Source organism: Lithobates pipiens, unplaced genomic scaffold (genome assembly GCF_037356315.1).
Source record: "Lithobates pipiens isolate NorthernLeopardFrog02 unplaced genomic scaffold, aLitPip1_a1.2 Scaffold_23, whole genome shotgun sequence".
NCBI classification, from domain to species: domain Eukaryota; kingdom Metazoa; phylum Chordata; class Amphibia; order Anura; family Ranidae; genus Lithobates; species Lithobates pipiens.
In genome coordinates, this window is record NW_027507785.1 from 24,285,881 (window position 1) to 24,302,644 (window position 16,764).

Here is a 16,764-nt window from a genome sequence, read left to right on the forward strand (position 1 = left end):
GAGGGATCATACACATCTATAGAGAGAAGACAATGAAGGGATCATAAAGATCTATAGAGGGAAGACAATGGAGGGATCATACAGATCTATAGAGGGAAGACAATGGAGGGACCATACACATCTATAGAGGGAAGACAATGGAGGGACCATACAGATCTATAGAGGGAAGACAATGGAGGGATCATGCATATCTATAGAGGGAAGACAATGGAGGGACCATACAGATCTATAGAGGGAAGACAATTGAGGGATCACACAGATCTATAGAGAGAAGACAATGAAGAGATCATACAGATCTATAGCGGGAGGCTGAATTGGTGCTACTCCAAGGTCTTCCTGAATCACAGGGGAAGAGAAGACTGTCAGCGTTCGCTATGAATAAAGTTTTACAAAGTGGGCGGAGCTGACAGCTGCAATGAACTAATTTCCCATCTGCTCTTGCTTGCTGACGTAACTTCCGGTGGAGCTGGACTCAGTGGGCGGTGCCGGCTGTCTCCACGGAAACCCCTCTGGCTGGTGGGTATGAGGCCTGGAGGGACCACTGACACTGGAGGTGAGGGGGAGCCATGGACCGAGGGCTGTATACTGTGTGTGTATATATATTGGAGGAGGACGTGTATACTATGTGTATAGAGAGATATATAGGTGTATATATTGTGTACAGGGTTGGGTGTAATAATATATATGTGTGTATATATACTGTATACAGGGTTGGGTGTAATAAAAAAATATATAAATATGTATGTGTGTGTGTGTATATACTGTGTACAGGGTTGCGTGTTCTATATATAGAAGGCGTATATACTGTGTACAGGGTTGGGTGTTCTATATATAGAAGGCGTATATACTGTGTACAGGGTTGGGTGTTCTATATATAGAAGGTGTATATACTGTGTACAGGGTTGCGTGTTTTATGTTTTTCACAGCTTTGCCACCCCATTACAGGAAGTGGAGAAATAATAGATCAGCTGTCAGAATCAACAAGTAACAATATTATTTTGGGGGGAGGGGGAGGGGTGCCGCCCTCAAACATTACACCCTCTGTGTCAATGCCAGTGACAGGTTCCAGTGTAGGTCCTTTGTGACATCACAGTTAGCAATGCCCGCCCTCTGCTTTCCACTCACAGGAGATTCCCTACTAGGGATGGGCTCAGGCGTGTTCGCATGGAACACGTGCAGAGCCCGCCAGGAAGTCGGCACTGCGCTAATCTTAGGCATTGAGACATTGCCCAGATGCGCGGCTTCAGAGATCGGGCGATGTCTCACTGCCTGTGATTAGCGCAGCGCTGCGCCGACTTCCTGGCGGGCTCTGCACGAGTTCCGTGCGAACACGCCTGAGCTCATTCCTATTCCCTACAACTCCATAGGGATCCTCAATGATGTAATCGGATCTCCAGCTATCCAGCTTTATTTCCGGTGTTGATGGGTAAATGCAGAGCTTTTTTAGGGCTCATGGACACTGGGCGTTTTTACAGCTACTGTTTTGGGCATAAGGCGTTTTTTTTTTTTTTTTTTTTCCTACAGTTTGCATATTGCAGGTGCATTTTGCGTCTTTTCAATACAGATCTTTAGACCATTGAAGTCTATGGAACCAAAATCCAGAAGAAAGTCCCTGGCCCTTTCCATAAAACGCACAGATGTGAGCTACATCCATAGGAAACCATGTTATACGGGCTGGAGTGTGTTTCTGCAAAACTGAAAAATGCATAGGTTTGCACCAGGCCTTAGGGGAGTTTTTTTCCAGCTGAAAAGCACGTCTATCCAGCGTTTTTAGTGTTTTTAAACCTCAAGCTTTTGTGGCTGTGTAGTTTTGCTAAAAAAAAACAATAATGTAAAACAATGGCAGAACTTGTGTTTTTAATGGGTTATTTTACAGCTAACCCTACTGGTGTTTTTATAACGTGCGTGAAGCCTAAAGCCTCGTATACACCATCGGATTTCCCAATGGGGAAATGCTCCATGAAGGCCGTTGGCAGAAAATCTGACCGTTTGTGCGCTCCTTTGGACAATTGTTGTCAGATTTTCTGCGGACAAATGTCTGTTGAGCGTGTGTACACAAGTCCATCGGACCATAGTACAAAGTACAAACGCGCATGCTCGGAAGCAAGTATGAGCTGGAAGCGGTCGGTCTTGTAAGCCAGCGTTCGTAATGGCGAATTAACATGTGTGACGCGGCAAATTATGAAATCTAGAAATGCAGCGCACAATTCTCTTCTTCTTTATTGGCATAATAATGAAGCTGCTTTGCTGGTGATACTGATGGAGTTATTGCAAATGAATTTAAAAAGGCTTTTGTTTTTTTGTTTTTCTTTCTATTGATATCAAGAATAATATAATTTTTTATTTTTATTTTTTATTTATTTTTTTTGGTCAAGTTAACACAGCACCATTATACTGTAGTTTTTTTTGTTTTGTTTTTTATATATCAAAGATACAATATGTTGGTGTCCCTTGTTAATTTTACATTGTATTTTTTTAATTGTAACTGCCGACTCCCAAACTGTCATTTGAAGTAAAACACATAGCCAAGTATTATTCTACACAATTTTTTTTTTTCTTTTTTTATTGGGCATTAAAAAAAGAAAACAAATAAAATTAGACATGCCATCTGCCAATAGAACCTAAAGTGGAGTTCCACCCTTAAAAAAGATAATTTATGTACATGGGGGAAAAAAAAATAAAAAATTGGAGAAAATTATTATTTATTTTACTCGCCTTTAAATGCCTTTTGCTAGGGGGACCCTCGTAGTCTGCCTCCTTCAGTGCCAGGGCTCTTGACATCACTTCCCTTGGCGCAGGAGGTCAGCTCTGACCTCTTGTCTATCATCTGGGACGCAGGTCCCAGATGATTGGGTGGCCAATCACGGTGCACGGCGCCGTGGGTGCCCAGCGCCGTGGGTGCCCAGCTGTGAAGCCACGGCCGGGCGCCCACAGTTACAATGCTGACAAGCAAAGGGGGGAACAAGCGGGGCTTCGATCCCCCGCATCACTGGACCCTGGGACAGGTAAGTGTCCGATTATTAAAAGTCAGCAGCTGCAGTATTTGTAGCTGCTGACTTTTTAAAATTGTTATTTTTTATTTTTTTAAGCCGAACACCTCTTTATCCAAAAAGTGCATTCTATGCATCCAAAATTATAGAAAATATACCAAATCAAATCGTTATACAACCAAAAAATAAAATAAAAGCCTCATACATGTGTCCTGCTCCTTAACCGGTTCCCGACCGGCGCACGCCGATGTACGTTGGCAGAATGGCACAGTCAGGCAAATGGGCGTACCTGTACGTCCCTTTAAATTTGCCGCCCTGCCATCGCGAGCGTGCCTGTCGGGACCCCCGTGAGTCCGGTCGCCGGTCACGCGGACTCGATCGCCACGGGCATACCTGCGATCGTCTCACGGGGCGGCTGAATGGAGAGATGCCGTTGTAAACAGCATCTCCCCGTTCTGCCTAGCAACTAGTGATGCTGATCTCTGCTCCATGTGATTGGAGCAGAGATCAGTGTTCACTAAAAGAAAGCCCAGCCCCCAACAGTTAGTAATATGCCCCTAGGAACACTTAACCCCTACACTGCCACCCACTGGTTAACCCCTTCACTGCCATTTACACAGGAATCGCTGCATTTATATAGCAGTGATTGCTGTATAAATGACAATGGTCCCAAAAATGTGTGAAAAATGTCCGATGTGTCCGCCATAATGTCGCAGTCACAAATAAAAATAGCTGATCACCACCATTACTAGTAAAAAAAAATGTTATAAAAATGCCATAAAACTATCCCCTATTTTGTAAACGCTATAACTTTTGCGCAAACCAATCAATCGCTTATTGCGATTTTTTTTTTTTTTTTTTTATATATTTTTTTTTTACCAAAAATATGTAGAAGAATACGTATCGGCCTAAACTGAGGGAAAAAATGTTTTTTTAATATATATTTTTGGGGGATATTTATTATAACAAAAAATAATGCGTTTTTGTTTCAAAATTGTCGCTCTGTTTTTTTGTTTATAGCGTAAAAAATAAAAACCGCAGGGGTGATCAAATACCACCAAAAGAAAGCTCTATTTGTGAGGAAAAAAAGGACGTCAATTTTGTTTGGGAGCCACGCCGCACGACTGCGTAATTGTCAGTTAAAGCGACGCAGTACCGAATCACAAAAGGTGGTCTGGTCTTTTACCAGCAAAATGGTCCGGGGCTGAGGTGGTTAACCCTTTCATGACTAAGCCTATTTTTGGAATTTGGTGTTCACAAGTTAAAATCCATATTTTTTGCTAGAAAATTACTTGGAACCCCCAAACATTATATATATTTTTTTAGCAGAGACTCTAGAGTATAAAACGGCGATTGTTGCAATATTTTATGTCACACGGTATTTGCGCAGTGGTGTTTTAAACGCAACTTTTTGGGAAAAGGGACACTTTCATGAAAAAAATAAAAAAAACAGTAAAATTAGCCCAATTTTTTTGCGTAATGTGAAAGATAATGTTACGCCGAGTAAATAGATACCAAACATGTCACACTTTATAATTGCGCGCACTTGTAGATTGATGACAAAGTACGGTACCTAAAAATCTCAGTAGGTGACGCTTTAAATTTTTTTTACGGTTACCAGGTTAGCGTTACAGAGGAGGTCTAGTGCTAGAATTATTGCTCTCGCTCTGACGATCGCGGCGATACCTCACATGTGTAATTTGAACACCGTTTACATACGCGGGTGCAACTTCCGTATGCGTTTTCTTTGCTTCGCGAGCTCGCGGGGACGGCGGGCGCTTTAAAAAAAATTTTTATTTATTTATTTTAAAATTACTAAATTGTTTAAAAAAATAAAAATTGATCACTTTTATTGCTGTCACAAGGAATGTAAACATCCCTTGTGACAGTAATAGGTGGTGACAGGTACTCTTTATGGAGGGATCGGGGGTCTAAAAGACCCCCCACCCCTCCTTTACACTTCAATGTATTCAGATCGCCGAAAACGGCGATTCTGAATACCGGATATTTTTTTAAAACCGGCGCCATTGGCAGCCGAGTAAACGGGAAGTGACGTCATGACGTCGCTTCCGTGTTTACGATGAGGAGACTGGAACGAAGCCGATTACGGCTTCGTTCCAGTTCCTCCGCAGCAGCCGGAGACGTCGAATCTCTGATCGGTGCTCCCGATCGAGCGGGAGCACCGGTAACAGCGGCGAGAGGCGGCGGGAGGGGGGGGCGTCCCCTCCCGCTCCTCCGGCATAACAGCCGAGCTGAGTGCAGCCAAAATACCCGAAAGCCGCCGGGAACGAGCGCCACCGAGATACACAGGACATCCGCTCTGTATCTCGGTGGCGCTATTTTTAAAATGGAAAATGACACTGACAAGGCTGCATTAATGGGCATTTAAATGTAAGTTTTTTTGTTTGTTTTTGTTTTTTTCCTTCAACTTCCCTCCTAAGAGTTTTTTTTTTTTCTTTTAATTTCCCTCCTAAACTTGGGGTGCGTGTTATACGCCGATAAATACGGTAATTGGTCACGATTAATAAAGCAACCAATTTTTGGTCCAAGAAATCCTCCTCCCTCCTCCCTCCTCCCTCCTCCCTCCGCACCGGAGGGGGGGAGGGATCAGATGAGTGGAACTTCCACTTCAGGGTGGAGGTCCGCTTTAAGTATCGGTTTGAGAAGCTTCTGAGATTGTTCACAATTTATTGACCGGCACATTCAACTCGCATTGACCTTTTACTGATATGCTTCCAGGATTCTTTAACCTCTTGGCACCCGAAGGGGGGGGGGGGGGAAGCAAATATGCAGCCTCTCAGTGTGGACCTCAATGCCGTGCGGCTGTATATTTGCGTGCAATAGCGCTGTACCGAGAGCACGCTCTCAGCAGTTGACAACAGCTAATGGAAAGCTGTGATCAGAGCTTTCCGAACATGTGACATCCAATCACGGTGGTCAGGGGACCATAAACCCCGCCTCCCAGCATTCTAAACCTCTTAAAGGGTCAGCAGGCGCTGGCTCTAAGACAGTGATGGAGAACCTCGGCACCCCAGATGTTTAAGAACTACATTTCTCATGATGCTCATGCATTCTGCAGTGTAGTTGAACATCATGGGAAATGTAGTTCCAAAACATCTGGAGTGCCAAGGTTCCCCATCACTGCTCTAAGGGCTTAAAGTGGAGTTTCAGCTGGGGGAATTAAGTCAGCAGCTACAAATACTGTAGCTGCTGACCTTTTTTTTTTTAAATTTTTTTTATCCAGAGCCCCCAATGTCGGCACCCCAAGCTGATCCATCCATCGGTTTTAGGTGCAGGCGCCGGCATTGCAAGTAAGGGCCCCACTGCGCACACGCGAGTCAGGCGGTGCTTTTGGAATGGTCCCGTCGTCTTCTGGGACACACCAGGTCCCAGAAAGCAATGGGCGGTGGGGGGCACAATAAAACCAGGGAAGTGACGGGTACCTCGCCGCGGCTATATGGGATGGAGGTCCCAAAGAAAACATGTCAAATTGGAATAAAAAATGTGAATTTGATGGGTTTTGAACCACATCCGATTTGCGTAATGTGGACTGGACAGGCTTGCAGTGGAGCTGGTTCGCACATGTCTGGGGTGGTCACAGTCCGATAAAAAAAAAAAAAAAAAAAAAAAAAAATAACATTTTAAGAGTCCTGTGTGCCTTTTTTTTTGTTTGTTTTGTTTTTTTATTATCCAGTTCCGGTGTGAATTCAAGTAAAAATTTGTGCCTGAACTGGTGAAGAAAATGGCACCGGCCTCTGGGTTGCAAACCGCCAGACATGTGAACCTAGCCTAAGGCTGCATTTACATTCCCTTCGCAAGCAGCTCACAGCAGGGGTCCGGTGCGTCCCCCGTTCACCGTTTATATGTCTGATTTCAGCACGAATTTTTGGCCAAATTTGGACCTGAAAGGGATCAAAAGATGCACAGAGCAAATCGCACCGGAGAGGTGTGAACCGGCTCCATATGTTCCCTCCCTTCCACTCTTTCTCAGCACACAGGCACAGCTGAATGGTCAGAGGAGCGACAATCCCCTTTATGGGGGGTAAAAGCAGGCAGTTCAGCTTTGAATTGTTACCGCAGTCTGCTCACATAATTTATAAAGAAAACATCTTTGCCATTCTGAAGCTTCCCTCCAACTACTTTGCATATTATTTTATATATACTGTGATTCTGTACTTGCCAAATATGCTGCAGAAATCTCCCTCCAGTGAGTCTGGCTGCAGACATTTTAACTGTGGGCAGCTGAAGCTGCTGCCTGTTCAATTCCTGGATTTACACAAAGGCACGCCTCCAGCTCTGCAGCCCTCATTGGCCCTCTTATGACTCAAACACCCTCCCTTCCTGGCTATCTCTCTCTATATTTCGCTCGACCCTGTGTCTCGCTATATGGACCCTGTGTCTCGCTATATGGACCCTGTGTCTCGCTATATGGACCCTGTGTCTCGCTATATGGACCCTGTGTCTCGCTATATGGACCCTGTGTCTCTCTGTGATATATAATATATATAGCGCTGTGCATGATGTGATAAGCTTAGGGGCTTTTTACCAGACAGGAAGAGGGCTGTATAAGGTATTTATTGTCAAAGGAAAAAAAAAAGTTTTACTATCCAAAGGTAACAAGGGCAGAAGATTTAATAGATGGAAAGATGAAAACAATGACGACTGAAGTTCTGCTTTAAGCAGCAAAGACAGCCAGCCAGTGGTATACTCCATGCCATGATGCTTTGCTTCCCATACATAACAAATGTTATTCCCTCCCCCATCTCCTTCTTCAGCTGGCATTACCACCAAAAAATAATACCCATGCATGAGAACAAGGCCGCAATGGGCCCGCAGCTACATGCATTTACAGAGCTATATGCATCTCATTTACATGGTTAAAACAGGTGGTAAGAAGGCAACATGTCGCCTCCTCACTGCCTGTGAAAATGTAGCCTTCCTCTTCTCATATGGAACCGCCAACAAGTGCTGCGCTGCTATGGCTGGCTTCTCAATTATAAGCCAAGCACATTTGCAAAACTAATAAAGGGAAGTATTCCTCCACCAATTCCGAGACTACTAACTAGCGTACTGCTGCACGAGGGAAATATCTGAACCCACAGAAAGATGTAAGGATAAAAAAATAGCGGTGCGCTGTACAGGAAAATATTCCAATAACTGACAGGGAACAAACAATAACCCGTGGCAATAGCCACACTGATACTAAGCAGAGGAATCAGATGAAATAATCAGATAGGTATGTTTTCTAAAAACTTTAGGATAATATCAAAGATGGCATACCATAACTTAATGTGTAGTAAAGTGCTTGTTTAAAAAAGACAACTTGCAAAAATAAATACATAATAAACGTGATGTGTATCAAAAAAGTATATATTAAAAAGCTAAAATAAAAATAGTAAATGTGAATAATAGTGCACCCACGTGCTGAGAAAAAATGCTATAATGCTGGTCTCCCAGCGTGAAATCGCATAGATTTGATAAAACGGATGAATAAAATCAATAATACATCAAAGCAACGAAAATAAAAATTCAAGTGTCCATAAATATTTCCATAAATTCTAAAGTGCACAGTGTAGCGATATTCTACATCCAATTCATAAAGTGCCGGTGCTTGTAAACAAGATTCAATATAAAGTGCTGCTAGTAGTGGGTATCCCGTGCAATCCTTTGTGGTAGTTATATGGGTGTCCCCTTACCTTACTGCTGTAAGGTAACAGCATGAAAATCGTCTGTCTTTATGGTCCTCGGTGACCGTCCCCTTAAGGATCCTACTGTGGTAACCCGGTTCCTGGCTGGCGTTCCTATCCTGCCTATTTGTAGCGGTATACGGCTCCTTTAAGGGTGGCTTTAGGGTGTTCAGGAAGGAGGGTCTCACCAAAATACCATATATAAGGGATTAAAGCAAAGAGGAGGGATGCCCCACAGTGTAGTATTATCACAGCGTTTATTTAACAAGGTGAAAACTGGTACTCACAAACACATACAGATCAATGAGCGATGTACAAAGGCAGCCTGATGAAGTCACGTGATATGTGACGGTACACATTCGTGATAATAAATATATATATATATATATATATATATGTATGTATGTATGTATGTATGTATGTATGTATGTATGTATATATATATATATATATATATATATATATATATATATATATATATATATATATATATATATATATATATATATATATATGAATATGTGTGATCCCATTTCCTCTGTTCTCAGCTGCATTGGAGCGGGGGGAGGACAAACCGCAGTGCACTGATTTTTCCCAGTGATGTGCTGACACGCCCCTCCCTACACAGCTCAAGTCTGATCATTGGAGGAGAGCAGGCCAAACTCCCAGTACAGCTATAGAACTGACCATGCTGTGCTCTCCTGCCTAGTGCAGAGGGACTGGCAGGATCACCAGAGATTTCACACAAAGGAAACAATACAAAGAGGACAGGATACTTTCTCATAATAGTACATGGTACAGCAGCCACATATCAGGAATATGAGGTGTTGGGGTAACTTATTCTTTTATTTTTTTTATTTTATTTTGTTCTTCTTCCTCCAGGAATCATGGAAAAACAGCTCCACCTGGGTCGATTGCCCCCTCGACCACCCATGCCCGCGGGTCTGCAGTCTGGATCCAAAATGAGAATGGGGTATGTTGTCTCCTTTGTTTCTGTGAGGGAGGGAAACGAGGAAGATGCAATTGTTTTCTCTCCTCTGCGTATGGAGAATAAAATGTACGAATTCATTCTTATTTAAAAGGATGTGCTCAAAGTTTTACATTTTAAAGAGTAACTCCACTTTTGTTGGGGGAGGGGAGGAACATTCCCCTCTGGGTGATCCGTGTACATTGCAAGGATTTTAACAAATTTTGTTGCAGATTTCTACCTTTTTGTTTGTGTTTTATTTTTTATTTTTTTCCTTAACCTTTTAAGGCTGCATTCACATCTGAGCGTTTTCAGCTCATAAAACGCCAGAAAAAAATGCCCAATAAGCAAAATCCCATTCGTTTAAATGGCCCCTGTTCACATCCTGAGCGTTTTTCAGCCTGAAGCTCAAAGTACAGGAGCTTCTTTTTGGGCAGATTACAGGCAGTTTTCTGTAATCTTTTCAGTTTTTATTTTTATTTTTTTTTTTTCATTGGTGACCTTTTTGACCTGTACAGAATCACAGGAAAAAAAGTGCGACTTTCTGCCTGAAAACAAAGCTGTCAGGTGTGAATGCAGCGTGAGGGCCAGTTCACACCATAGAAGCGCAGTCCGGATGTGTTCCAGATGTGTTTTTTTTTATTTATTTTTTTTTTTTTTTGGTGCGTTTTTCAAGCAGTTCAGTGCTTATCCCCCTCCCCCTTTTTCTTCACCTTAAGGGCCAGTTCACACCACATGCTGTCCAGTGCACTTTTTTTTTTTTTTGCATCAAAAAAGCATGGAAAGTAGGTTATATGGTTTTCAATGGCGTAGTTCACATCGGTTCTTGCAGTTCCAGGCATTTTTGCTGCACTGGACCGCTGTAAAATGCATCAAAAATGCACTGGAACGCACCTGTCCTTATTTAAAGTTAAGAAAAAAGAGTGGGGGGAAATGCACTGGACTGCATCAAAAATCTGCATGCAGAAAAGCATCTGTAATGCATCTGACTGCGTTTTCTATTGTGCAAACTGGCCCTAAATGTGGACATGTGTTCCAGTGCTTTTTTTTTTGTGCATTTAGGTGTGTTTTTAGGTGTGTTCCAGTGCGTTTTTGATGCATTTTACAGCGTTCCAGTACAGTTCAGTCCAATGCAGCATGCATTTCTTCTTTTTTTTTTTCTGGAACTGCAAGCACTGGTGTGAACTATGCCATTGAAATCCATATAACCAACCCCTGGCCTTGGCCGGAGGGTTATTGTTCTACTGTTCATTCTACAAAACATGTTCTCAATGGGTATTTTTATGTTAAACTGTGTTCTGCTTACTGATCATATCCCCTGCATGGGATTATTACAGCTATATTGGCTTTTCCTATATTTCAATAAAAAAATTGTAAACCATACAACCTACTTTCCATGCATTTTTACTGCAGAAAAAACGCACTGGACTGCATGTGGTGTGAACTGGCCCCAAACGTGTGTTCCAGTGCGTCTTTTTTTGCATTTTAGATGTGTTCCAGTGCAGGAAAAATGCAGCATGTTCTACTACTTTTTATTATGCATTATGCAAGCACTGGTGTGAAATATTCCATTGAAAACCATACCTACCGTGTAGTACCATAACCTACTTTCCATGCCTTTTTTGATTAAGGAAAAAAAAAAAAAACTCGCTGGACTGCATGTGGTGTGAACTGACCCTATCGCACAGTTACACTATTCAATGGCACTGCTAATCATCCCTGCAGCCAGAAGATGGCGGTAATCCTCTCCCACTCCCCAGCGACAGTAGTGTTGCCTCCCCACTCCCCAGCAATAGGTTCCCCCTAACAATAGTCTCTCGTCCTAGCAGCAATAGTGCTCCCTGCCACACAGACAACCCCCACCCCCGGTGCCAGCAACAATAGTTACACCTCCTCCTCCCGCCCTGACCCCTGTTATCACATCAGTAGACACCCACCCCAGCCAGTACCAGTAGACCCCTCCCTGCACAATTGACTTCCACAGCAACATTTGATCCCCCCCCCCCACAGCAAAAAATAGACCTCCCTAGCAACAGTAGACCCACCTGCAACAATAGATCTGCCCCAGCAAAAATAGATCCTCAATCACCCCTTGCCATTACATACATGTAGTGCTGGAGGAGCCAAAACTGCACAACCCCCCCCCCCCCCCCGCATTGCCACTTTAAATAGCCCCGCAGGGAGCTACAATAAATAGAAAATAGATTGTGATGGGGGGGGGGGGAGGGGTGGTGGTGATTTGTGGGTGATTACATTTTTTGCACTGCCTGCTTAGATAATAGGAGGATTTTTTTTCCCCCCCTTATTCTTTTCTTTTCTTGTCTCCTTCGTTCTTCTTTTTTTATCTGCCAATAACTTTTTCTGTATTTTCAGACCTGGAAGGAGAAGGGACTTCTCCCCCGTGCCCTGGAGTCAGTATTTTGAATCCATGGAAGACGTGGTGGTGGAAAGTGAGACTGGGAAAGATATATCCTTTTCTGGAACCATCGCTGATAAGTCTTGGCTCATGTTCATCAAGAGCAAGTATATTAAAGTGGTTGTAAACCCTTCTGTATACCCAGTGAAGTGACTGGCCTCCGGTGATGCACAGAGATGAAACAAATCATCTTATTTAAGTTGTATCTGTTCATCTGCAGTCTTCTCCTCTCTACATCCCTTCAAAGTGCTGAATTCATAAAGCTTGTTTGAGCAGTCAGGAAAAAAGGGGGGCAGAGAGCTGAAGTTGCACTTTGCAGAGATCAGTGAGAAGAGCTGATTTGAGGGAAGGGACATCCCTCCCCCTCCCCCCTCACACAGGAGCAGGACTGAGGCTGTCAATCAGCTGGAGGTCCCTCCACTGTCTCTCTGTGAACAGGCAGCAGCTCCAGCTGCCCACAGTTAAAATGGCTGCAGCCAGACTCTGTGAAGGGAGATTTCTGCAGCATATTTGGCAGGTACAGAATCGCTGTGTGTGTGTGTGTGTGTGTGTGTATGTATGTGTATATATGTATATAATGTGTATATAATAAAAAAAAATATATATATATATATATATATATATATATAATATATATGCGCAACTTGGTTGGAGCGAAGCTCCACAATTGCAAAGATGTTTTTATTACAAATGATGTGACTTCAGTTCCTCTTTAAGGCATAAAAACCCATTTTCAGATCCATTGTTCCTTAACGCCGCACACAGCTTTCGCATTTACAAAAGTGGCTCAGAGGGGCCGGTGCTGTTTTTGCTACATGGTGGAGGGCACTCTGCCCTATCCTGGGCTGTGTTTACGGTAAGTCCTTGGTCACTTGGACGATTTCTTATTTGCTTTTATTTTATTTTTTTAAATCACACATGACACTTACAAATTTTTCTTTTAGTGGTTTTGTCGGATAGACAAGGAGAAAAAAATAAAAGCTTTTCTCACATGAGCGGCCTGGGGGACATTAAAAGCAGGGGGTTGAGCCACAGTTTTACTGTCCACTAACTGCCAGCCTAAATTCTATCATAACATCTGTACCAGGCTGTACACATACCATTGGCATGATGCTTTGCTTGGCGGCCACAGCAGTTTTAACTCAGCTTGCAGAGCTTGACCGGTGGCACCACCTGTCAAAAATGTCTGGGTAATGGGAGCGCAGCACAACTGCAAGCCAAACGATTGGCTTGTGGTTGCGGTATGGTATTTCAATACAAAATCACCTTTTGGGATTAAACAAAAAAAAAAAAAACCCTTTCTAAATGAATACAGGTTTTTTTAGGAGACGGTAGGATCGCCTCCTAAGACCTGGCAGCCATTGCCTTTCGTTGAGTGAGGAGTACCTATATTCAACATTTTTTATTAATATCATGAATGTGAATTTATTGTTGGCCATTTTTATTCTTATTATTGCCACCTTTAGCACAAGAAAAGCTCAAGAAAGATGCACCCCTTTTTAAATTCTATGTATATTTTCACACTGGTCCGTTGCGCTTCCTTTTGTGTATTTAAAAATTTAGCTTGCTGCATTTTTGGTTGGTTTAAAAATTTTTTTTAAAAAAAGCTCCAAAGCATGCCTCCCTGTTGAAATGCATTGAAAACACAGCTAGAATGCATTGATAGTGCATCCTTGTTAGGTTTTTGATGCAGTTTTCAATTCACGTGACCTATAAATAAAAAAACACCATAAGCGCAGTAAAATCCATTATTGTCATCTTTTTTTTTTTTTTTTTCTCTATTGGAAAATTGTCAAACATAATTTTATTTTTTTTGGCCAATAGGTTTTGGCCAACAAAATTTTGGTGCATCTCTAATCGTAAGCAGACCATTGGAAAAGCAGACATATTTTCAGTTGGAATTTTATAATGGAAGTACACTCAGATTAAAAAAAAAAAAAAAGCGGGGAAGGAGTGGTAGCTAGATTTTAATGGTGGAACCCAAAGAGGACCAAGTGCTGCATTTATCAAGGTCTCTGTCATGGACTGTATGGAAACTTCTTTCCATGAACCCATTGTATTGTGTTAAAAGGTATATGTAGAAGTTTTTCGGTGGCATGGGCTATAAAGGGGATAGGTGCATGTAAGAGACGTATAGACAACAATATGGTGGGGTTAACCCAGAGATGCTCCATTAAGGTTGTGACTTCGTTATTTCGTTATTGAGATATAATTGTGGTGTGTCTTTTTTGTTTTGTTTTTGTTTTTTAATATACCTCAGATTATATTCTTTTCAGTTTGTGGTCCTTAGTTGGATTTGCATTCTTTCATATGCCCGCTGTAATCCTTGCACATGTGCCTTACTTATCTGTCCTTTCTTTCCCTGCAGACGGCCATCATCAGCCGGATTAAGTGCAGAGTTGTGGCTCTGGACCAGAGAGGACATGGTATGGAAGACACCACAAGTGTACTTTTTAGTCATTCATGCTAAAGATCCAGACATGCAGTATATATCCATATTATAATTTATTATTCTTGGATGAAGTAATGCTTTGCTACACAAAAACAATGGCATTGCATTAGTAAGGATTGGGAACCCACACAGCAGTCAGCCATTAACAGCCAGTGAAGTGTTTTGTCCACTTGTTCTAATAAAGTTACTTGAAAGCGGTACAGAATAGCAGTGTGTGACTTGTCCTTGCTTGCAGCAGTCAGTCATATGCTAGTGTAGGGGGGGGGGGGGGTCTCCAAACTATGGCTCTCCAGGTCAGAAACTACAATTCCCATGATGCCTAGTCAGGTCTGTGAATGTCAATTTTACAGTGCCTCATGGGATGTGTAGTTCTGAAACAGCTGGAGGACCGTAGTTTGGAAATCCCTGGTCTAGGGCATGAATGTCCAACCTGTGGCCCTCCAACTGTTGTGGTACTAAAAGTCCCTTGAGGCTTTTCAAGGCTAAGGCCTCCTGTACACTGCTGCTGGTAAATGCTGCTTTTTTTTTTTTTTTTTTTTTTTTTTTTTTTTTTCAGCTGCCCCTGAACTTATCCAATGTTATCTTATGTGTACATGTACACAGGTTCGTTTAATGATGTTTTTAGGCAGTTGCCTTTTTAAAGGCTTTTCTTTGAAGGCAAAAAAAAAGTTCAGACGCCAAATGCCACTAAACGCTGTACCGGCATTTAGCCGCATTTTTAGTTTCATAGGTGTTTTTCATATTTGGCTATTTTAAAAAGCTCCTAAACGCGACATGTAAACGTGGCAAAACTATGTTTTTAAACATGGGTTTTTATCTGTCAAGTTAAATAGTTGAGAAGGGGTTATAAAAACGTCCCGTGTACATTAAGCCTAACAGTTGCAAGTTTGGCTCCCAAAGGCAGAGACATGATGGGACTTGAAGATTTGCAACAGCTGGAGGGCCACAGGTTGGACACCCATGGTCTAGAGCAGTGATTCTCAACCCTGTCCTCAAGAACCCCCAACAGGCCTTGTTTTGGGAATTTCTCTTAAAGTAGCTGTCCAAAATACCAAGCCATTGACTCTGATTTTAAAGCACCTGTGCAAGATAAAGGAAACCATGCAAAAATGTCCTGTTGGGGGTACTTGAGGACAGAGTTGAGATCCAGTGGTCGGGGGGTAGGCAATCCAGCTCTTATGGAACTTCAACCACAGGCATGTCTCCTAGAGGCATGGTGGGATTTAGGCTGGGTTCATACCACTGCGAATTGGATGGGGGCTCTCCGCATCCAATTTGCAATAGCAGGAGATTTTGTCTGGCTCTCTATGGAGCTGGTTCTCATATCTCCGCAGTGGGTCCGGTGCGTTTTGCACATAAACGCTGTGTGTCTTTTGATCAGTTTTCAGGCCAAATTCAGCCCAAAATTTGGGCTGGAATCGGACCTGAAATGGTGAAACATGCACCAGACCCCTTATGTGAGCCGAGCCTTAGTTTCACCACAGCTGGAATGATGAGGTTGCCTATCCTCTCTGGTTTAGATGCAAATTCAGAAACTTTTAGGACCAAATGTTTATGCTGCATTCCAGGCAGTTATTTTTACACACATTATCCTAAAAAGAATCCTAAAAGTATATTTTTTTTTCTGCAATTCCTTGCACAGCAAAACTCTGGGAGGTGCAGGGCCAGCACTAGAATCCAGTCACTGTGCAGCAGTTAAAGAGGAGGTAAACACTGTTAAAACAAAACAAAACAAAACAAAAAAAAAACACCATGCAGGACAAAGGCTATGCATACTAGCTCATTATGAATTACTTACCTGAGATCGAAGCCCCAGAAGTGACCCCCCCATTCACGTCCTCTGTCTCCGCCATGATTTGAAAACTCCAGCTGGGAGCCCAGGTGTGTGTGTAGACAACCACAGATGGGAAGCCTGTATAAAGCAATGACAGGTATAGATGTCTGTCAGTGTTCAAATATAATCGCACTTGGAGTGAATACCTGTGATCAGGGAGAAATGATTGCCCCTGGGTGCAAGCAGCTTGTGTCCAAGGACGACCCATCTGTACCTAACCGCAGGTCATCGTTCCATGTGCAATTGCTTATGACCACTAGGGGGCAGCTGTGGCCACTGTCAGCCTGTCACTGTTCTGTATAGGTCTCCTGATGGTGACTGTCTGCACACATCTGGGCTTCTGGCAGCAGTTTTTTTCACAAGATGCTTGAACATCATGGCTGACTTACCTGTGTGAATGAGGCCTTTCTTTTAAATG

The 16,764-nt window shown here is 42.7% G+C and overlaps 1 protein-coding gene across 2 annotated transcripts in view; it reads left to right on the forward strand.

Annotated features, from left to right (window-relative positions):
* The first annotated feature begins 426 nt into the window (after positions 1 to 426).
* The window catches only part of PPME1 (protein phosphatase methylesterase 1), a 64,468-nt gene continuing 48,130 nt past the window's right edge, over positions 427 to 16,764 (forward strand). Inside the window, exons 1-5 of one of the 2 annotated variants that reach the window (XM_077451355.1) lie at positions 427 to 553; positions 9,560 to 9,650; positions 12,018 to 12,111; positions 12,824 to 12,916; positions 14,429 to 14,486. In XM_077451355.1, the coding sequence (XP_077307481.1) occupies positions 523 to 553; positions 9,560 to 9,650; positions 12,018 to 12,111; positions 12,824 to 12,916; positions 14,429 to 14,486 (367 nt within the window). In that variant the 5' untranslated portion in view covers positions 427 to 522. The remainder of the gene's footprint in view (positions 554 to 9,559; positions 9,651 to 12,017; positions 12,112 to 12,823; positions 12,917 to 14,428; positions 14,487 to 16,764) is intronic. The other variant, XM_077451356.1, reaches the window with a different exon arrangement.